At 39.5% G+C, this 23,071-nt stretch overlaps 1 protein-coding gene across 1 annotated transcript; it reads right to left on the bottom strand.

Annotated features, from left to right (window-relative positions):
• Positions 1 to 4,462: 4,462 nt before the first annotated feature.
• On the bottom strand, positions 4,463 to 22,799 carry LONRF1 (LON peptidase N-terminal domain and ring finger 1). Its single transcript, XM_050895871.1, has 12 exons — positions 22,175 to 22,799; positions 16,211 to 16,329; positions 13,775 to 13,897; positions 13,017 to 13,163; positions 12,324 to 12,561; positions 12,148 to 12,238; positions 11,170 to 11,284; positions 10,461 to 10,582; positions 9,112 to 9,270; positions 8,828 to 8,990; positions 8,281 to 8,433; positions 4,463 to 6,737 (listed from the first exon to the last, which is right to left on the bottom strand). Exons 1-12 carry the CDS (start codon positions 22,797 to 22,799, stop codon positions 6,579 to 6,581), a joined length of 2,214 nt encoding a protein of 737 aa, XP_050751828.1. The 3' UTR covers positions 4,463 to 6,578.
• Between the last annotated feature and the right edge of the window lie 272 nt (positions 22,800 to 23,071).

Below are 23,071 nucleotides of genomic sequence, written 5' to 3' on the forward strand. Positions count from 1 at the left end.
AGCATTAACAGTGCGTCGCTGTGATCAGCAGACGAAACCTGCAAAGTCTGTCATATCTGCAAGGACTTTATATAGTTGACCTAAAGGCTGAAGTGCTGCGTATCAGCTCTTTAGGTGTTTAGCTGGAAGTTCTTCACAAAGCTTTTGCTATGAAATGAAAATACTTCCCCTTAGTTCAGCATTCCAACTATTACACTGATGCAATAACCCGAGAATTTCTTCAGCCAGAAATTGCTCTTGTAGCACTTAGTTTTTAAAATTGGACAAAAAAAGCATCGCAACAAATTCTTAAATAAAAAGTGCTTTTATCTATTGCATAGAGGGGTTACTGAAATTTATTTGTGTGTTTAAAATTGATTTGGAATACCTGTAATGAAAATACAATTTTTAAAGCACCTGTTGTGGAACCTAGGACCCTGGATTAGATCATGTCCTAATTAGCAGAGTTACCTGCTTAACAGTATACATCTTTAAAGATAACAGCAAGGAGCTGAGGGCAGGACTTGTTCTACATCCTACACTGCTTCAGGTACAGGTGAGTGGCACCTGGTGTTCAGCCTTTATAACATCATTTCACTTGAGAAAAAGCCAACCCCATTCTGTAAAAATGAGGGGAAAACCAGTCATGGCTCCCACTGATTTGTCCTCCATCCACAGTTCAAAGGTCAAAGCACCTATCCAGGACACCGAAGGTATGGTTTTAATATCCTCTGCCTGGGGAGAGTTGTAAAAAGTGAATTGAAGGCCTAGGAGAGGATGTGATCTAGACTTCTTGGGGATGGCATTAAGGCAGTCCCTGTTTTTGAAGCCTTTCTTTTTGAAAGCTATTAAGGTAGTTCATACCCAAAGAAAAATCATGACTGTTCCCTCACTAGAGTAGGCATTTGAACCTTTTCTCACAGCCCCGGTGATTTCTTCAGCTATGCGACTTAATTGTGAAATAGTGTTGGAGATCTTGAGCCATGTTTTAAAATAAAATCAGAGTTGCCTGTTGCACTGTATTTGGATCACATTGCAGTAGGTATGTCATACGCGTTTTCAGAGCACACTTCCCTGTTTGAAACTTCCAAAAGCTTACACATGAGAATGCTCAATTTTTGGGCTCAGACAAAAATAAGGTGTAAAGGTTGTCTGAACAATTGAGACTTGTTTCAAGGTATGTACAAGAGGAGAACTTTAAAGTTTCATAGAGAGTTGATTTAAAAAAAAAACCAAACCACAAACCCTGAATTTCCTGCAGAGCTTAAGTACCTCTAGAATTGGGTTGCAGTCCCAGTTCCCAAATCCCTATTCCATTTCAGATCTATGTATGCATTCAAAACTCCTCAGAGTTGCTGTGCAATGGCTACTTTGAGCGAGAGGGACCTAAAACCACTTAAGCATCTGCTGTTGTGCTTTTGCAGAAGCATTTTAGATCTTGACAGGGCAGAACAGCCTCTTACTCATTGAAGCCTCAGCAGGATACACCAAGTCAGTGTTCCAGCCAGGATCTCAAAGCATACCTATTCACTCAAAACATAATATGCACTCTACAGGTTAGAACAGTCACCCAGGTTATAAGCAATTTAATCCCCTCTCTACGGGGGGAAAGGGACAAAACGTAACTTTTGCCTTACTACTTAGAAGACTGCTTTAACCACCACAGGCGTGCAGAGATCTGTAGGAAGGGAAGATCTTAATTTCCCCTTCCCCCCTGCCTGCCACTGTTTGAACTTGTTTCCTTAAATAACTGCAACAGGGGTTGGACAACAGCAATGCTGCAGCTGCCTCTAGAGCTTGGGGTTTCTGCCTCAGGAGTCTTGTAGCAGGCCTTAGACAGATCCTGTTATCTTTCTTCAATATGGACGTGATGATGACTATGAAATAGCAGTTCAACTAGACTGGGAGCTTTCTGAAGGACTTACTTCCTGAAGAGTATGCCCTGAGTGTAAAGAAGATCTTAGACTTGGAGAAGACAGAAGATTTGTTGTTCCCCATGGAAGATAAAATACATAACTTCTTGAAGAAGGAACTAAGATGCATTTGCATGGAACTTGGTAAGAATTAACTATAACAGCTTTTCTCTCTCTCCCCTCCTGATGACGGATGTCATCACCAGTAAGAGGATATCTTGATAGAAAAATAGTACAGCAAACAAGTTGCCAAAAGCTCAACACATGCTTGAGAAAATCAAGCATCAAGTTCAAGTCTTTTCAAGGACAGAGCTTTTCACGGAAAAGAACAGGTTATCTTTCACAGGAACTCGGAGCTTCCAAGGTACTGGGATTTCATCCAGCAGGGGCTAGGAGGCTGAAACATCTGATAGATCTGATTGATAAACAGGCATAGGAAAGAGAATGGGCTGTGGCAGCCCCAACAAGTAGCCCTCAGTCAGAACGAAGTAAGGTCTGATGCAAGGCGGGGGGGGGGAAGGGAACAAAAGGAAAAAAAGAAAACCCCAAAACAACCACCACCACCTTATAGCAGCGTCAGGGAGAAGCTAGCCCACTTTGCAAGCACCTTGTGTAGCTCTTTATGCTGATAGAAACATTCCTAGCTGACAGACCAGAAAGCTCTTGAACACAAGGAACCAACGCTCACACAAATAGATGATATAATTAAGTAGTTTAAGATGCCAAGCTCCAGAGAGTTTCTATTTGGATTGGAAAGTGACTGTATTTGTCTTAATACAGCACAGTTCCCTGTCCCCAGTTTCCCATTACATCATTTTTCTGTTCTAACACACTTAAACATCTAGTAAATGGCCAGCTTCCTAGCTAGTACAGGTTCATATTCAGTCTGCTTTAAAAATTATTTCCAATATAGGACATTCTTCCATTTTACTTACCAAACAAAACAAACCCCCTCAACTAGAAGTATAAAGACTTCTTTACCAACTTCTTTCTCTCTAGCATTCAAAACTTTTTGTCCTAGAGAGCCTGCCACATCCTCATAGGCACTCCTGACTGCATTTAAGCTACATGACTTGCACTATCACTAGTGCAATCATGTTTTTAAACCCATGGGGAAATCCTGCTATTGGCCTTTGCTTGTAAAAGCAGTTGCAGTCCTGAGCATCCAGGAAAGTGTAACTTCACCACAATCGAGGCTCAAAACTCAGTGGACTCTCTATTTTGCTTTGTTTTGGTAAAGGCTTTAGAATAACTTATATCCTAGCATTAAACATTTTACAGCTTTATTTTTTTTTAATTGTAGAAAAGCACATAAATGAGAGGGTAATGGACAGATTCTAGTGTTACCAAGTGGCATAGATACAATAATCCTTAAACAGGTATCTCGTCAGTTAGTCTACTCACTAACTGGAACAACCTTCTTCCCATTAGAAATCCAGTTGTAGATAGCCAAGTTTCTATAGTCAGAGACAGTACTGAAAGAGCAACATCTCAGACTTGGTCAGGTGCAGGCCAGGCAGTTGTGGTTTGTCTGCTGCTCCTCCTGAAGACCTGCTCAAAGCCAAAGTTTCAACCGTTCTCTCTGGGAACTGTCCCTGCCCCAACGGATAATGTCAGGTGAGCAGTGCCTTGCACTGCAAGTCTCCTTTGTGCTGTTGTTCAGAAGACTCAGTTGTGCAGATCAACTCTACCGCGTCTCACTTGTAATCAGTGCGAATGAGATTATAGTAAAATTTCAGTATTTAGCAGATATTTACGCCACCCTACACACACAGGGACAGAGCTCAAAGGAATGGGTTAGATGGCTCATAAAACCAAAAGGATTAGCATACCGTCCTTCCAAGTCTTGTAAAGCCTCTAGCAGTGTTTGAATCTGGCCTAGTCGTTCATGGGGTTCAGAGCAAACATTTCTCCCTACTAATGTTCTAGCATCACTTCGAGTTTCATAGCCACCCCCACCAACATCTCTTACAGCCATCTTTGCATATTGTCCTTAAAGAAACTTAGGACCAGTAAAAGGCCCACAGAGAAACTATTTGCTAGAAAGAATGTGATGGATGAAGTTTGTATATTTGCCAATTTCCAAAAGAAAAATCAAGTTAGATGGAGAAACACAAAGTCACCATTTCACACCAAGAAAATGGAAGTTTCTGAACCTGAAGTTCATTGGTTCTCACCCAGGGCACCATGTTGTTACAAGAAATGACGTTTGGTAAGAGTAATTTAAGGTAAAGAGGCTAGAGTTGAATATTAATCATGAATTGGTCCTTAGTCTGTTGCTGTTTTATTGTTCGATAGCTAAAGAACCCTTGCTGCGTGACATGGGGGAAAAAAAAATTAAAAAAAAAATCAAAAGAATAAGGAAGTACTCCCCAAATTCAAAACACTATGTACAAAGTACAGCATGATAGCTCTCTTCAATGTATTTACTGAAAGGTCTATGCCAACATTCAGGTGAGCTCCTCGTTCTGCCCCATTCTAACTGCACAAAGTGACAAAATTTGGTCCACAAAACAAACACTTGAAAAAATTCCAACTTAAAAATCCTCTTAAAAATCTTTCCTCCCCGTTCTCAATTTCGTATCATTCCCAACAGCACCTACAATGATCATGTGTGTGGAATAGTTACTGAAGAGTAGTACTTATGACCAGTCTTAATGCAGCATGTGTTAATCACAGTAACTGCTTTTTTTGTTGTTGCTGTTTCTTTTTAATAAAGTTTTCTCTTACATGGTTTATAATTCCAGAAGTAGAACTTACATATGCACAGGACAGTGCAAGCCAACTGACACTTCATCTGAAATTTTATTTTATTAAAAAGTCATGGGAACGTATAAAAACACCTAGAAGCCACATCTTCCAGCAGACTAGGGAATACTCAATTTCAAAATTAAAGCTCTTGGAAAACAAACAAACAAAAAAATTACCACTAGATTATTTGGGTATTTCAAGCCCGGCTACAGGGACATTTTGCTGTCAAGAAAAAAAAAAAAAAATCCTGTCACCTGCATTCTTAAGAAGATCATGGTGATACAAAGACCAAGTTTCTAAGTATAACATACTGAAGTAGAGAAACAGAGGATCCCCTTTCTTCTTTTATTATGCAAATAAAGCTTTCCAAATATTAATCCAGGACTTTATTCATACAATAAAGGGGAAATTTACCCTAGATAGAAGCCCACATTAAAAATGATCCAGCAGATTTTGGGTTGCCTGTAATATCTCAAGCCTCAAACTCCAGAAGAGAACAAGGCCAGAGCATGTGATCAGCAAGTCTGTGAAATACCTAACTGTTCTGCAAGAAGTTTCCCACAACTTTTAAGTTTTGTGAAATGCAAACTTCATACCTGAAACCATCTTAATTTAAACAAAGTAGATACAAAAGCAGGACACCAGCAAAAAAACTTGTCTGACCAATAATCAGTCTGAGACAGGTACTATAATCAGAAACAGATTATGTACATACTAATTATGTCATGAAGTGCCCGCAACCTTGATGTAGGTTAAACAGCTGCTTCTGGATTTACTTAAGGTCCCAGAATAGAAGCATATGGAAAATGAAAGTGATTTTTAGTTTCTGATAAATTTAAAAATATTACAAACTTTTAGCTTTTATTGAAAATTAAATATATTAGCAAAAGCAAGATTTAAGAAATATTTTACAAATGATTTACATACAAGAAAGCCAGTATCAGACATAGTCACAAATATGCAAACCTTTAATTACAAAAAGTACCTATTGGCAGCATGATGCTAACCTTGCCATTGCAGTGTGCTCTACTATTGATATGAATAAGGCATAGAACTCACATTTGCACCAACTTAAAAGTTCAAATAAAACTTTAAGCTTTTAAATCCTGGATGCACAATCCCCAATACACACACGCACGCACACTCTAAGTTCTTCTAAGCTCTATAAACTAAGTGTGTGCTCTGGAAGAACAGCCAGCCTGAAAAGCCCAGTAGAAATGTAACTGGTACTAGCATTTAGTTTTCAGTTTCCTCTTTAACATGTACAGGCCTAGGTATGTAAACCATATTCACAGTTTAAGTATTTTTAGACAGAAGTACCTTTTTTTTTTTGCATTTGTTCCTTAAAATAGGCTCTCAGTTCAGCATACAGTTCATAATGTCACCTGTTTTGTGATGCATACATTTACAAGATAAGTTAAAATCTGTGCCATATTCATGGTCAAGGTAATTCAACAAGAGTAGTAATATCCAACAGTGACATTCAATACTATATTTCAAATATTTGTGCAAACAGCAAAAGAACAGTTGTATGAGGCAAACATTTGCAAAACCTTTAATACCTCCTCAATGTTGTAAACTTGGACTGTCAGCCTTAAGTCCTGCACTTCCCACAGCTTTAAAAAGTCAGTGGCTAAAATGATCAAGTCTCAAAAAGGTTCTCTTCTACATAGTGCAAATTGTAATGTAGATAATGTGAAAAACATATCTAGCTGGATTGACTTTGTGCAATTGTCAGTGGTCTTCTCTCATATTTGAAGAAAGTGTGCATTCAAAGAACCACGTGGTTCAGGAAGTCAAGAGGATGGGGAGGAGAGAGAAAAAGCAGTTCCATTACACTTTTCAAACCAGCGCTAGATGTGCAAAGGCAGCAAAAATTCCAGCTGCTACTACAACCAGAACAGAGTAACTTTTCAGGAAGACCCAGGCGGTTAGTCACTTGGACTGGTCTCTAGAAAAATATGTGAGTATATGTTGGATTTTTATCAGACGGTCTTTTAAAGACATCATGGACAGAACTGACAGCTGATATCTGGGGTCTACCGGGAGAACAGCTAGAAGCCACCAACACCAAGCAGGACCATTGGGCATTGCCTAAAAATAAAAGATAAGTTGGTTACCCATAACCAATGTAGTATAGTTGACTAACATGAAGACATCAAAAGACAAAGTCGTCAACGACAAAGACTAGTTTAAAGTTTGATACTAACTAGAGAATTCCAGATCCATAAGATCAGAAGGGTTCTGAAGGGATCTCTTCTGATCCCTCTGCAACTGAGAAGTAAATAAAGTACACTTATGCTAAGTGTGATAAAGCAACTATTTAAGACAACAAAGGAAGTTCATAGCTTCCTTGGGAAAAGATGGCTAAGTATAGGATAGTCACATAATAACAAACGTCCCTGATAAAAAATAAATCCATTACCTGTCACGCTATTCTTGAGGCTTGAATATTCTTGAAGCCTAACGTTTTCATTACAATTGTGTTTCTTATATTTGAAGGACTCCTCTATCACCTCCCAATTCCATTCCCTTCTCATTACCTCCTAGACAGAGCAGGACTACTTAATCAGTTTCTCCTAAATTGATAAAACATACTATGTAACTTTTTCCTGTACTTTATTCAATTCTCTACACCAAGCCTTAGATATCATGCCCAGAACTGGACATAAAACTCCTCCCTCAGCAGAGGTCCTATCACTGCAGAGATTAATTACCTCAAATGACTTGCAAAAATATTACCAGTAGTGGTACACTCCAGGATGACATTTCCTCCCTTGCATCTGTATCACACAGTTGACACATTTGTGTTCTATTATAAATCTCAGGTACAGACCCACAGTATTGCTGCCCTGCTAGTTATCCTGGTTTTGCACACTTATTCCTCTTCCCTAGTATGTTGTTTTAAATCTGTTTTTTTATTAAATTGTTCTAAAATCACTTCTGAATTCATGCACTGGCCTCCACAGCATCTACAGTCCTCCCAGATCAGTTAATATAGTCTCATAGAAGTATGTAGCAGATGGGTGAGGGACAGGCTTTCATAAGATCCCACTTAATATATAATTCCACTTTGAAAGCCAAATTTCACGTATTTTTAAATGTTACTTTCCTCCAGCCTCCACTCTCCCAAGATCTCACCAACCTTCATTAATTGTTTATAATCATTAAAATAGGTTGCTGCAGCTAGTTTCTTAAGAAACATTTGTCAAATCCTAGCAGCTGCAGCAGTTTATGGCACTAGCTCAGAAAGGAGGAAAGTGTTATTTGTGATTACCTCTTTGCCAAAGATTACTGCCTGCACGTGTCACAGGGAAGAAAATACAGGTTTTTTTCCATTTGAATTCTAACAGCTTCACATAAACCAACATTTTAAAATGCTACTGGAACTTCAAGTGTTCTCAGATTACTAGTTTTATCTCCACAGCAGCATATCATCCTTTCCTGCAAACACTGTTGAACAGTGACAGAATTGCCTTTTGTTGCTCATCAGAAGAGAAACAAGATGCAAGCCTTACTGCCTTCGAAGTTGAGAAAAAAGTTGGGTTTTTTTTTCCTTTTAATGTTTAGCAGTTGTTAACAGGGTTTTTATTTTTAGAAATAAGCACCTAATAATTGATATTAAGTGATGCCTCACCTGTATATTTTCCTCCCTGTCAGGCATTGGCCCGAAGTGCTGAAGAATTTGAGTGCGAAATTTGTTTCTTAAGTTTTGGAACCAACTGCAGGCCTGGTTGTAAACAAAATTGTGAAGTTCTCTCAGTTTCTTTAGTTGTTCTTCATCAGCAACCTATAGGAGGAATGTTATGAAAATATCATTAGAGATAAAGAAACAATTAAGGCATTTAAGCTAAAATCAAGAAACATTCAATTTCAACTATATTTAGATACATTTGTTGCATTCTCCTACACTTTGATTGCTAATGACTGAATAATAAAGAAGTCCCATGGTATTTTAAAAAGTTACAGCTTCAAACTATAGTTCAAACAAAAACCACAGTATTTCTTTGTTGCTTTATAATTAAAAAAAAAAATTAAGCTAGCTTCCATTTCTTCTATGTGCTGGCACTGAATCTTCCAGTGGTCTAGGGACCTAAAGATTTGAAACGGAGCTCTCAAGAACAAATCAAGCAAAAATCTTGAGATATTAATACTACTAAGTATTTAGACAGCACTCTGGATACCTTAACATCTTCCAAATATTCGATGTCTGCAGTGCAATAACCATCTTTCATCCCTCTCCGTAGAACTCTAAATCTCTTTCCACCAACTGTATCAACAACAGACCGTCCATCAGGTAGAAAATGAACGTTCCTAATTTGCAGCATGCATCCATAATCTGCAAAACTAGAAAAGAGACCTTGTCAGTAATGCAATTACACGCTTCTGAAAGGACACTTTTTATAATTTAAAAAAAAAAACAAAACACATAAGAGATGAGAAGCTTAGAAATAGGATGCAAACCTACCCATTTTGAGAATCACTTATACACATCCCAAACTGTTTAGTTCCAGTTTCCATACTTCTGCGAATCATTAGTCGGTATCTTGGCTCAAACACATGTAGAGGGCAAGGCACAGTAGGATATGCCATAGTGCAAACAAACATTGGAACATTCTTGGTCAAGCTTCAAGAGAACATCAAAAGAAATATGTGTTTTGAAAATCTAAACACTGAACTATGCCAAGACAATACATTTTTTTCAGTATTTTGCTATATTTGAGGTCATAAAGCACTCTTTTCAAAGTTTAATAATAAGCACATTGTAGTAACTTTCATAAACAATAAAAACACATACTAACAACAGTGAGTGAATACCTATGTACTGATTTGAATACATACTGGACAGTAAGCCTCATAGTTATCTACTAGCGAGTATCTAGTCAGTGAATGAAGAGCTTTGTTTTGGGGACAGGGGTGTTAGTTATTTTTTTCCTTTTTGTTTTAGTTTGAGCCATACAAGCCATTATGCCCTCAGAGTCACAGTTTTCCTGGAACTAAAAAGATGTAGCAGTAACTACATAGTAGCTAGGTCACCATTTACATTATTTTCAATGATGGACTCCAGATCACAAGATGCAACCCAGGGTATAATTTTTATCTTGCAATATGCCTCAGCAGGCCTAACTGAAAAACAAAATATTTTTTTCATGCTATTTTATCAAGTAGGTACAGTTAACAAAAACAAGTTAGCATTAAAACATTATCAGGTATTTAATTTTAATATCTTTCAGGCTATAAAACATAATTCTGATGTATGGATTCCATTATGCAAGTTGCATGAGCTATAGTTTTAAATAGCTTTCCAACATTCGTATCTACAATACATGATGCTTTATATATCTGAAGAACTCTACTAGAGATAAACATCAAGATTACAAAAAAAATCCCAATGATTTCTTTTCATCACATCTATCTTTATACAATTAATGTCTATCATGAACTGCTTTGAAAGAAATTCAAGTATCTGAAACTCCGCAGCCAACTCAAGAGGACAATTCCATTAACAGAAGCAAAGCTAAAACTGAAGCTCCATGACAGTGCACACAGAGAGAAACAGAAGGGCAAATGTATTTTGTAGAGGACTTAAGAGCCTCATTTGCTACTATCAAAGTGTGATTTTTTTATTTCCACAGTAGTTAAGAAACTGTTAATTTTCTGAAATACACATTTAAGACACCAAAATAACGTGTTTTTTTACTCCTCCTTGCATCCATAATATGCCATTATTAACAATCACAAAAATGATAAAACATTTCTAAAAAGGATTTCCATACTAATCTCTCAAGTTTTCTAGATAAAAGACAGCAAGCTTACTCTGAGTGTTCAGCGGTTTCTTCAGCATGAATTCTTTTTCTCTCATATAATTCATCAGACAAATATTTCATTATTAATTCCTCCAGCAGTTCTGTGATGCTGTATTTTCTGCTTGCGAGGTACTGTAAGCAATTTAAAAAAATATTTCTTTTCATATATACTAACAAAAGGCTTGAGAAAATTTGCAGCTTTTATTTAAAACCATGATATATGAAATGGGTCATAAATTAGATTTAAATCCATGAAAACTTAGAGCTCTGAAGTTCTTATGTTTCATTACTTAACTCCTAATGTTACTCTAATATTTGAAAATGAGATTCTCTATTTTAGTTCTCAGTGTCTGACAACTCGAGTGTCTAACTCAGTTTGTATTTCTATGCTTACCAGAGACAGAATTGATTTCCCAGGTTATACAGCCATACAAATAAGGAAAGTGTACAGAAATCACAGAGAGGTTTTACTGAATAGTTACCAAAGTTTACAAACACTCAAGATTTAATTACACCAATAAAGTAGATGGTCACAGAAACAAAAAACTTCTAAGACCCTGAGGCAAACCTCATTAACTTCTATTGACAAAGTTTTTCTGAAGTTTTCCCTTTCTAGCAGCAATCCATAACCCAAGTGAATCCAAGTTGTTGGGTTTAAGTGAAACAGCCTTTAAAATGATACAATATTTGTATTTGTGAGCTCTACTGAGAAACAGTACCTCCTTCAAACTCTCCTTACAGAGTGGACACTGAGGAGCATGGTCTAAACACCGTTCCAAGCAACCTTTGCAAAAAGTATGTCCACAAGGGGTTGTCACTGGCTCAAAGAATAGCCTGAAACAAAGTTATGAGAAGTTAGATGCCATGGCAAGTGTGTGTTTTGCTAAAAAAGTCAGTGATCAACCTCTTTAGTTTTTAAGACTAGTTATACCATAACAAAGCAGAGAAAAATTAATCCCATGTCTCCTTATTCTGCTTTTTCCCCTGTAATGCAGTTTGTTTCCATTTACCACCGCACCACTCATTTTTTGTTTTCTGATGAATCTGGACACATTTCAACACTCTAAATATCTAAACATTTATCCCAATGTACAAAGATTTTGGTCTCACTACAAAGAGATTCAGAATATGCAAAATTAAGTGATTCTTTGAGGAGCTAAGTTGTTTTAATAGCAGTATTACATACTAGTAACATAACTATGGACAGTTTAGTATACACCATATGTTTTAAGGTATTTATTCTGAAAACCAAGACAACTCAGTAAGAGCTTTCAAATATATCAGCTACATTTAAGTAGATGAACATTCTGAAGTATCTACATCTCCTAGACAAATACGAGGTTCACAGGCAATACTTCTAAGCATTAGCCTTCCCAAAATAAGAAGTTAAACAGTTTTATTGACAGAAAAAAAAGCCCTAACATTTAACCACAAAAGATCCTGTCCTTTTAAAGTCACCAGTTAACAACACCAAGTTTAATTTAAAAAGCAACTAGATTAAAATAATGCTGTATTATATAGCACTATAGCAAGTGACACATTTAAATAAGCATTTAACTGCAGGGATAGAGGAAGACTGAAAATTATTGACTGATATCAGAACGCATCACAACCTGGAAGTACCTCAGTTCATGTGTGTAACAGATGTGTGGCCAATCATCTATGATGGAAATATTGAATCAAGGAGAAAATCTTACCTCATACATAGAGAGCACTCAAAATCTGAAACATCAATCAAATCCCCTGGAATTGTTCCAAAAGCCAGTGTCATGTCCCTTTTAGTACTTTCTAAGGAAAAGCAAGACAAAATACTCCTTCAAAGGAAGGCACAAGACAGTAAATACTTTAAATTTCAAAGTAAGTGACTGTTTACCTCCTTGCTTTTTGTGTTTGTTTCTTCCATCTTCACATACAACTGTATCCTGTTCTGAAAAGGAAAGCTTTCTTTTCAACAAAGCACCTTTTTCTTGGCCAGAGAGAAGGGGTTCAGAAGACACTCTCTTTAAGCCATCTTCCTTGGAAAGGTCTTTTGTTGAGTTAAGAGCATGGGCAGACTGTGCACGATTTAAGCTTCCACTGACAGGCTCCAGTACATCTGATCCTCCTAAACTCTATAATGGCAAGATGAACTGAACTGTACTTAAAGAGTAACACAAATGTAAGTATATAAGATGTGAACATGCAAAGATACATAAGCCAAACTGATACCCACAGTTAGTTCATTAGTTAACTAGAGAAACTGGATAAGTAAAGACAATACTCAAATTTGCTTAGCATTAACAATTTAAAAATCTTCATCTGCTTCAAAGAGAAGAAAAACTGTATTTCTCTATTTTGACGTCACTAATATCAAATCTCAGTACCTTCTAATAAATAGTTCACTGGAATGAGGAGTCGAACACTCCAAATGAAAATACATTACTCCCAAATCACAATTCTTTTCTTCCAATTTAGCCAATTACAGAAAGTCAGCATTTAGGCTGGTAAGTATGACAAACACGGATATCAGAATGTCTGATGTTTGCACAACAGCCAAAGAGAAATGTTATCCTGTAGTTTTTGTTACCTGCTCAGGACAAAGCTGTAAGTTGCAGTAAGACTCAGTCACATCAGAATCAAGTATAAAAGGTTTATTTCTAATATGTGGTGAATTCCAAGCAGATTCCTTCAGACTCTCTCCTAACTTCTCTGGTGACAGCACATCACGCAATGTCTAGAAAACAAATGGCTAAATGTTCATAATAATGAAAAAGGATCTAGACATAGCTTTATTATAACACTACATACCAAAAATAAGAATTTAATTGATATGAAGTTATCCTCATAAATAGATCTTTATTTAAGCAGTAACTGAGAAAGAACAGTTGAGAACAAGCAGAAACCTACATACCTATATTACTAAAAAGAAATTTATCTAGAAATCTTTTCTACTACAAGCAAGTGAGCTCTTCGAACAGTTAGACATTATCAATTCAATATCATGCAGTTTTTTCAATGTAAATTTTTATTATCAGAGAAAAACTGTTGAGCTCTGGGCACAAAAGAGTTCAACTTAAGAGTATTTAACTTGCTGCCTGTTTTCTAGTTTTCTCGATTTTCATTTAGTAATTTCAAAAGCATATGTACTTTTAAACGTGTACTTAAAACGTGTACATTAGGACTATCTCTTCAACATAGTATGATGTATCTTGAAAGGAACTAATCTGCCACCTGAACCTTCTCTGTATGTATTGAAGATTTTTAGATGCTCAAAGTCTACCATAATGGGAGCTTTATAAAAGAATCAAGTCAGAGATAGTAATCCAGTTTCATAAATAGAATTACCCTTTCTACTTCTAGCTTGGCTGGAAGAAAGTCCTCATCAAGGGCTAAGCACTGTAGAAACAGTTGTAAGGCATCACCTACAAAGCCAGAGTCTTGCAGCACTTTTCCTTTCTGGAAGTAGACCTGAAAAACAGATACCATGAAGACATTTCTAGAGAGTATGTAGAACTGCAGTATTCATCTTACAGGCATTACAAGAGTTAGAATTAGAACCCTCCACGACAAAAAGAATGTAGCTCTTCAACAAACTTCAGCTGTGCACAGTGTGGATCATCTATATGCCTTGTCTAACATACATCCCCTACAGTGTTTGAAAAGAGTCATGGGATAGGCTGGTGTTAGTCTCCTTCCAGTTAATTTGTTTTGGCTTACATGAAGGGTTAGAAACCTGACTAGTGCTGAATTCACAACAGGCCTTAATTTCCCCCTTCTGTGAGCCTTTGGAGGGGAAGAAGAGGGACACGAAATGCAAATCATTACATAACTTCATACAACAGCTTACAGGATACCCTTTTTGCCCTCTGTTTCATTAAAAGCCTTACGGTTCCAGCCTGCAGGAGAAGGGTGACTACAATCAAAACAATCCACACAACCATGCATCCCTTACATACATCTTAATCTATATTCTTAACACAAAACAATGCACTTTTGGAATTGCTTCCTCAAACTGTATTTTATTCTTGAACATTAGACAGAAGCTAGGGAAAAAAAAAAAAAATCTGTATACTATTGTTGTGGTTTAACCCCAGCCTGCAACTAAGTACCACACAGCTGCTCGCTCGCTCCCCCCCAGGCTGGGATGGGGAGTGAATCAGAAGAGTAAAAGTAACAAAACTCATGGGTTGAGATAAAGACAGTTTAATAGGTAAAGCAAAAGCTGCTCGTGCAAGCAAAGCAAAACAAGGAATTCATTCATCACTTCCCATCGGCCGGCAGGTGTTCGGCCATCTCCAGGGAAGCAGGGCTCCATCATGCGTAACGGTTACTTGGGAAGACAAATGCCATCACTCCGAACATCCCCCCTTTCCTCCTTCTTCCCCCAGCTTTATATGCTGAGCATGACATCATATGGTAGAGAATATCCCTTTGGTCAGTTGGGGTCAGCTGTCCCAGCTGTGTCCCCTCCCAACTTCTTGTGCACCCCCAGCCTCCTCGCTGGTGGGGTGGCGTGAGAAGCAGCAAAGGCCTTGACTCTGTGTAAGCACTGCTCAGCAACAACTAAAACTTCCCTGTATTATCAACACTGTTTCCAGCACAAATCCAAAACATAGCCCCATACTAGCTACTATGAAGAAAATTAACTCTATCCCAGCCAAAACCAGCACAACTATTTTCTCTGAAAGAAAAAAAAAAGGGGGGGGGGGGAAAGACTACTGAATTTTGCTGAACCTACCTATAACTATATGACGTTGGAACTAATCCCTTATCCAACTTATCTCAATTTTTAAAAGTTGCATTTGCAGTAATATAAATCCAAGTTAGATAAAAACAACCATTACCTAACAAGTTAGATAAAACAACAATATCTAGCTGTATATGAGATTTTGAATAATGGGCCAGAAACTGAACTTAAAAAAAACAAACAAACAAAAAAAACCCTAGAGTGCAGTTTCTACAGAACAACTGCCAGTATTAACAGTAGCATCTGTTAAACAAGGCTGTCAGACGAGGGCATCCATCATCTTTGATGGATTTGTGCAGTTTCATTAAGATGTATCCTGAAGAAGGAAAGTATGCTAATCTTCCTCTTACAGACAGTTTATTTTCCTAGAGATAAGAATTGTTAGAGGAATCCATTAAACCAAGCTCAGTTAAGTGAAGTGAGGTTTCTTTCCAAATATGTAGAAAAAAGTAGACAGTACTACCAACGCTGAGAGGTGAAAAGTAGGATGCTCTCTGAATTTGCGGCAGCCACGGAACTGCTGAACACAGGAGATACCAAGACATCAGCAATCTCCCCTTGTGTGGCAAGATCTTGCTGCTCCTGCTGTGCTCAGTTTAGACAGTACTGCAATGTGCAGTTTCTTACAGTTCTGAAGGCCAGTGACTCCCCAGCTGCCTGCACTAATTGCAAAGCTCAGTTCCCACTAAGTTTCTTTGGGCTTTTCGAAGAAAAACTTTCCAAGCTAAAACAGCAGTGTCCTTCTCTTAATAAAAATTAACAAATAAACAAAACAAACCCCAAACCCTGGCTGTTACAGGTTATATCACCATAAACTATCCCAACTCCAAGTATATTCGTCAATCAACTCTAACCTGCCGTACTCATCAGTAGCCTGTCTCATAAAAGATACCTTTTAGCATTTTGCATGTCTTACAAGGTAACGTTTAAGGTAGCTGACCTAGATTCTTAACTTGAAGGAAGTATAATTTAGAATTCATTAGTTTTACAGATAAACACAGATTTTGAAAAACGAAGAGTTCAGATCAACTTACCTCTGGCCAATTTGGCATTTTAGAAATAACAAAATTTAGATCTTCTATGGCTGTTTTATGTTCTTGGAGGCCAACATAGGACTCAGCTCTGTAAATTCTTAGCATCAAGTCACTGGAATCTGAAGACAAAAATTAAGTAACATTTTTAATAATTCAGAAATTTGTAATTTTTAATTAGATATGCTTTCATAGTGATATGTCATAACCACACTTTTTTGTACCATACTTTCAAAATTACTGGAGTACATTCTCCCCCACACCCCAGTGTTTGGGTAATAAAAATGGCAGCAATTCCAGGCTCATGTCTTTCAAGCTAAAGATCAAATATTGGACCCTCTAATGTATCTTGCAGCAACAAGAAAATATATTTTAAAAGATCTAACATTGAGGCTGACAGAATAAAGTATTGCTCAGTACTGCTGCGACAACAAAAACTGAGGACTAAGTAGACTTTAGCTTTACAGTACACCCATTCAAAATCACAGAAATCTGGGAATTCACCACACCTGTATTAAAAAGCATTACAAAGTCTGCTTTCAAATGTTCAAGTTTTTCTTTAGACTGTCTTTTTTTTTTTTTTTTTAATAATGCCCAACCCCTTCCAACTATGGCTGGAGACATAGATGCCACTTTCACAATGGTATCCATCTGGTAAGTACCAGAAGTAGGCTTTACCGCTATGTGGTCTGAAAAGAGACAGCCAATACCAGAAAGCCTTTAACACCAGCTTGCAGCCCTGTTGTAAGGAGTTGTACTAGTGAAACTTCTGCAATGGGAAAACATTAGCATGTGTTCAGTAAAGACAAGTTCTCATGTCCAACATACAGCATTTTGCGCTTTTAGTAAAGCAACCTCTAAATGGGAAGCACACCCATCTCCACACCACTAAAACTATGGTTTTCATAACACAACTAATTGTAGTTGTTGCTTGGAAAAAATGCCAGCACACTGCTTTGTTCTTGATTTTTTAAAAAAATACACCTGTGTTTTTCATTGCATGAGATAAACAAGTCAAACGTTGGTCTACTGTAAACAACACTACAATTAAATAGTTCTTTAAGTTTGTTTCAATAAGGTTTTCTTGGAAGTGGATCACTTCAATTTGATATTCTATCTCAGTCTATTCTAAACATCTAGTTTAAATTTTCATAATTTCCAACATTAGCTTGTTTTACATTTAAAAGCCAGACTGGTCAACGTTCGCATGTATTCCAACATATTGTTTTGTATTTAGATCCACAATGCTACATGTAAAAAGACCTTAATGGAAAAGAAAGGGTTAAGAAAAATCAAAACTCACATAAGATTTCACAGCTGAAACTAAAGTGTCTTTCTGATTTGAGTTGTCTTTCCTTTGACAGTTTCCCTTCAAATACAAATATTCCCAAACCTCGTTTGTTTGTTTTTTATTTTATTTTAGACATAATAAAATGTTTGTATTAACAGAAGTCTGGGAAACTGTCTTTGTCTGACTTCAACACTAATTCTGCAAGCGGAACAACTCTGAAGCCTGCTTTCCTGGGGCTTTGTGTTTTTTGACTGCTATAGCCTAGTCAGGCAGGAGCTCAGATCAAACTCTTCAGACCATTTTTTCTGTTGTATTTGACTCTTTGGTGTCCAGCAGTTAGTATCAAACCAAATTCTTTTCCTCAGAGGTAGCAGTAAGTGTGGATCTTTGTTCTCTGGTAAGCTACCTATTTGCACATAATCAGAGGGAGCTCATATTTTTCAGACTGCAAGTGTATAACATGACCTGAGGAACTCTGAGCCTTCTTTTCTGGGGGGAGGTTGAGGGGTAGTTTGAAGATAAAAATGAAAGTTCAAGTCTACAGCACGTGGACATTTTGTTCACTTCTTTTTCAAAGAGAAAAGCATGATTCCAATTGAACTGGTACAAAACAAAGGGCTAAACCAAGGAGTTTAACTGGGACCCCAACTCTGCTGCTAAACACACACAAACACTGCCAATGAATGATCAATACATATAACAAATTGGGTCTAAATATTTGCAAGACCAAAGGATCTAAACTTATATGTCCAATTTTGCAACCATAATTTAATTTCTAGGCTTTGTAATTGTGAAAACATCATTTTGCAATGTTTCAGCATATATTTTAATGTTTGCCACCTAAAGGGAGGATGCAAAACTATTTCAAATCCTTAGACCAAAGACTAAACAGAGCAGAAACACAATTTGTGCTTGAATTTTTAATTTCAGTTACCCAATATATTGTAAATACAGAAATCACTCACTTCTAGCATACCTAAAGACAAATGACTTTAATAAAAAAGACACTAAGTACTGTCCTGGTTTCAGCTAGGACAGAGTTAATTTTCTTCCTAGTAGCTGGTATAGTGCTGGGTTTTGGATTTAGTAGGAAAATAATGTTGATAACACACTGATGTTTTTAGTTGTTGCTAAGTAGTGTTTATACTAAGTCAAGGATTTTCAGCTTCTCATGCCCAGCCAGCAAGAAGGCTGGAGGGGCACAAGAAGTTGGGAGGGGACACCGCCAGGACAGCTGACCCAAACCGGCCAAAGGGATATTCCATACCATATGACATCATGCCCAGTATATAAACTGGGGGAGCTGGCTGGGAGGGGGGATCACGGCTCGGGAACTAACTGGGCATCGGTCAATGACTGGTGAGCAATTGCATTGTGCACCACTTGCTTTGTATAGTTTAATTCTTTTAGTGTTATTATTGTCATTATTATTATTATCATTATCATTGTTTTTCATTCCTTTCTGTCCTATTAAACTGTCTTTATCTCAACTCACGAGGTTTTTTTTTTTCCTGATTCTCTCCCCCATCCTGGGGGGGCGGGGAGTGAGCGAGCAGCTGCGTGGTGCTTAGCTGCCAGCTGGGGTTAAACCACAACAAGCACTTTCAGTGCAGAACTGTGCGTACCAGTTATTACATTAATAGGAAAGTATACAAAGGTGTACACACAAAACCCCACTCAATATGCATTCTTTTTTTATATTACTTCCAAAGCATCTGCTCCTGGCTACTGTCACCACAAGCATATCAATAAATGGGCCATCTCTGGTCTGATCCTGCATGCTTTTTATATGGTTCTTAATAATATACCAAATTCTTCAAAATAAAAGACATGCACATCACAACCACTATGCAGAAAAACTTGAGGACACAGTATTTATTAATACAGTACTATAGGGTCACCCCAATGATCAGGGGTTGGAACACACAACCCATGAGAAGAGGCTGAGAGAACTGTGCTTGTTTAGTGGAAAATAATTCCCGAAGGCCTTGGGAGAACCCAACAGCCTCCCAGAATCCAAGAGGAGGCTACCTAGAAGACTCTTTACTGAAGTGCATGGGGGAAAAACAAGAGACAATGGTTATAAACTGAAACAAGGGCAGTTCAGACTTGAAATAAGGAGGAAATTTTTCACTATGAGGATAATTAACCTTCGAACAGGTTGCCCAGAGAGGCTGTGGAATCTTCATCCCTGTAGGTTTTCATGATCCAGCTGGACAAAACCTTAAGCAAACTGCTCTGAACTCAGTGTTTATTCTGCTTTGAACAGGAGATTGGTCAACAGACCTCCGGAGGCCCACTCCAGCAGGAATGAGTCTGTGATTCAGACCAAACTCAAGCCTATTAGCCATGTGTTTCAGGATACTTGATTAAAGACAAGCTGCACTTGTATTTTAATCCAATAGACTTCCTTTAACTAAACTATTTCATTTCAATCCCTGCAAGGAATATATTAACCATATGAATGTTAACATTCCTCATGTTTTTCAAAAGTCGCTTTTGCACCATGGCAAATATTTCTCTTTCAGATGTTTCAAGAAATCTAAGAAAGTTATGAAAAGATGCCATTTGAGTAAAGGTTTAGTGCCAATGCCTTATTTAGGACATCAGATGTATGTTTATCGCAACTTTTTAACTCTCTATCTCCATTAAAAAGAAACAGAGATGAACTAGCAGTGAGGAAACACTGAAACAGAACATGAATGATTTTAAACATGAATACATTTCTTATGCTACATCTTTTCTGCCTCTAAGTGTTTTCAAGATTCATGTTCTGGAGGAAGATAGAAAGTTTACCAGCAGCTATTAGTTAGTTCTCTATTGGGCTGAAATCACCTTCAATTTGTAGTTGTAAGCCCACAGCTCTAAATTCACATTTAATGTACATCTGCATTCTGATCCATTAAGTTCTTTAGTATCTTTACCAGAATACTTGGAATATTGATAGTTCTCAGGACTGGAGACAGAGGAAATAGTGTACAAAGGACCTTAAACTGAACTTCTAGCACTTAATTCTAGCACATGTACTGAATTTGAACAATAAAATTTTGGATAAGCATCACAGCTGGTAACTATTCTCAAATTTTAAACCCATTTTAAAGCCAAAATTTAAGATGTAGCTTCACAAAAAAAGGAATCAAAATTCTTTCCCCATAGATATCTAAATGGTATTGCTAAATCCACAAAAGAAAGATTAACTAGAGTCTGTAGAATTAATTTTCTCTTTTATTCTTTCAAAGCAATCTTGAAACAGGACCCCTGTAAACATCTGTGATCAATAACGGATTCATCAGTTTGTACCCTGAAGGCCACTGAGTTTTGACTCCACTTCCTCGTGACCTGTATGAGTCAATGCTGTACTTCAGAACGCACAAAGAAAAAAAGTCTGCTTCTTACAGTTCCAAGATTTAAAATAGAACTGCCACTTTCTCAGGTCATATCTATCCTATATCCTACATTTGGAAACACCCTGGCAAATTGAAGGCCACAACTGAACCTCTTTAAATTAGGTTGCCAAAAGGCATATAAAATATATCTGAGATTTAATCCCACCTACATTGAAAACAGTTTATTCTGGAACTAGATCTAATGTATCTCCCCAGAACAGATTGGAAGGATTAGACTTAGACAAGCTTTTGGTTTTTTTCTCCGCTGCAGACAACTGTACAAGTGTAATACACTTAATCTGTAAAAGTATTAATTCCTAAATTTCTGAACAGAAATAAAATGGCACAAGCGAAAATGGAACCCCACAGGTCACCAGGTGTTAAAATCCATAGTCGAATAAAAACAACAAAGGAATCTGTCACTGGATCCATCTAGGTATATCAATCACACAAATTTGACTCCCTCTACAAAGACTAAACTCTGAAAAACCGACCGTATCTCAAGTGTTCACGGTACCAGACATACTGCTTGCGATCGATACAGGATGGTCTAAAAGCATGGCTCTTCCTCCTGTCTTTGCACCCTCTCTCAACACTACATTATAAAACTTCAACCACACCCACCTATGATGTCACTGCCATTACACAACCTGTCCCCCTCCATGCCTGTCTGCTTATGCAACTGGGCCCAGCCTGCTGGGAATTGTCTTGGTGACACTTAAGACTGAAAATAGGTCTCTCTCAGGAAATAAGGTTAAATACAGCAACAGAATTTCTCTTGTCCATGTACAGCGATTAGTAAATACAAAACAAAACAAAGCCCACAAACTCTTCTGTAAACAAGTCCCACGAAAGCATGGGGGGGGAGGGGGGGAAGACATGAATATGCCCACGTTGGACGCTCCTCCGTGCCTCTGAAGTATACCCCACTAGCAGGCTTGACGCTCAGCTGAGGTCCGAACACCTACGCATCCCGCAAGCGGTCCCTCCACTCCACCAGACTACGGGGAGGTTCCTTGAATCCTCTCAGCAAACTCGAGAAAACTTCGCATGTTCTTTACTGGTCCATTTCAATCACTGACTGCCTCAGCAGCAGGGGAGAGGGGCTGAAGGGCATGAAGGAAACGCACAGCCACCTACTCCGCCACACTTCCAGCCGCCCGAGCCTGCCGTGCTTCGCTACCAGCTCCCCACGCTCCCGCCGGGACAAGGGCGGGGAGCGAGGCGGGAGTCTGCGGCTCAAGCCCGCGGGACCGGGCGGAGGAAGAGCCCGCTCCCCACAAGCCTTACCTGCTCGCAGAGCCTGGCTGGCGGCACCCAGAGCCTCTCGGAAGCGGCCCTGGGCCAGCAGCTCCTCCAGCCGGCTCCCGGTCCTCGCCCTCTCGCACTCGCCCGGGAACCACTTCTCCGCCAGCTGGTTGAGGACGACGCTGGTCCGCAGCGGGGCAGCGCCCGTGCTGGTGCCCCCCGCCGGCAGCAGCCGGTCCCGGCAGCGGCGGCAGCGGGCCCGCAGCTCCCTCCGGAGACAGCGGCGGCAGTAGGTGTGCCCGCACGGGACGGTGACCGGCTCGCTGAGGAACCTGCCGCAGCCGCAGCAGCGCAGCGGCCCCTCGGCCGCGCCCCCGCCCTCCGCCGCGGCCCCACGGCCCCGGCTCCTGCCCAGCCCCTGCCGCAGGCGGTAGTTCAGCACCAGGCAATCCACCAGGGTCCCGAGGCGCTGAGGTCCGGCGAGGGGGCCGAGGCGCAGCGACGCCAAGGACGCGCCCACCACCTCCTTCAGGCGGTTCCCGGGCACCAGCCTCTCGCCCAGCCGCGGCAGCGGCTCCCGCTCTCCATCCGCCTCCTCGCCCGGGCTCCCGCTGCCGCCCGGCTCCGGCGACACCTCCGAGCCCACGGCCACGGGAGAGAACGCCATCGGCTGCCCGGCTCCGGCAAGGGGGGTGTGGCGCTCCCGCTCCGGCCGCCGGGCTCGGCTCCGCGCGCGGCGCTGAGGCACTGGCGGTGCGGGGAGGAGGAGGAAGCAAGGCACCCTCGCGGGGGGGGGGTGGGTGGGGGAGGAGGGGGGGGGGGGTCACGTGCGCGCCTCTGCGCGCGCGACCTGGGGCCACGGTCCCCCGCCCTGCGAGGAGGAGGCGACGGCGCGCGCCCAGCGCTGCCCCCCTTTCAAACCTCTCCGTCGCGCGCCCT

Source organism: Gymnogyps californianus, chromosome 4, assembly GCF_018139145.2.
Source record: "Gymnogyps californianus isolate 813 chromosome 4, ASM1813914v2, whole genome shotgun sequence".
Lineage (NCBI taxonomy): Eukaryota > Metazoa > Chordata > Aves > Accipitriformes > Cathartidae > Gymnogyps > Gymnogyps californianus.

Bases quoted from the DNA above. Each gene is read 5' to 3' on its own strand.
- LONRF1 (XM_050895871.1), bottom strand. From the start codon at position 22,799: ATGGCGTTCTCTCCCGTGGCCGTGGGCTCGGAGGTGTCGCCGGAGCCG. The intron at 16,330-22,174 runs GTAAGGCTTGTG...TTTTGTCTTCAG, and splicing joins CAGCCAGGCTCTGCGAGCAG to ATTCCAGTGACTTGATGCTA. The intron at 6,738-8,280 runs GTGAGGCATCAC...TTTTATTTTTAG, and splicing joins ACAGGGAGGAAAATATACAG to GCAATGCCCAATGGTCCTGC.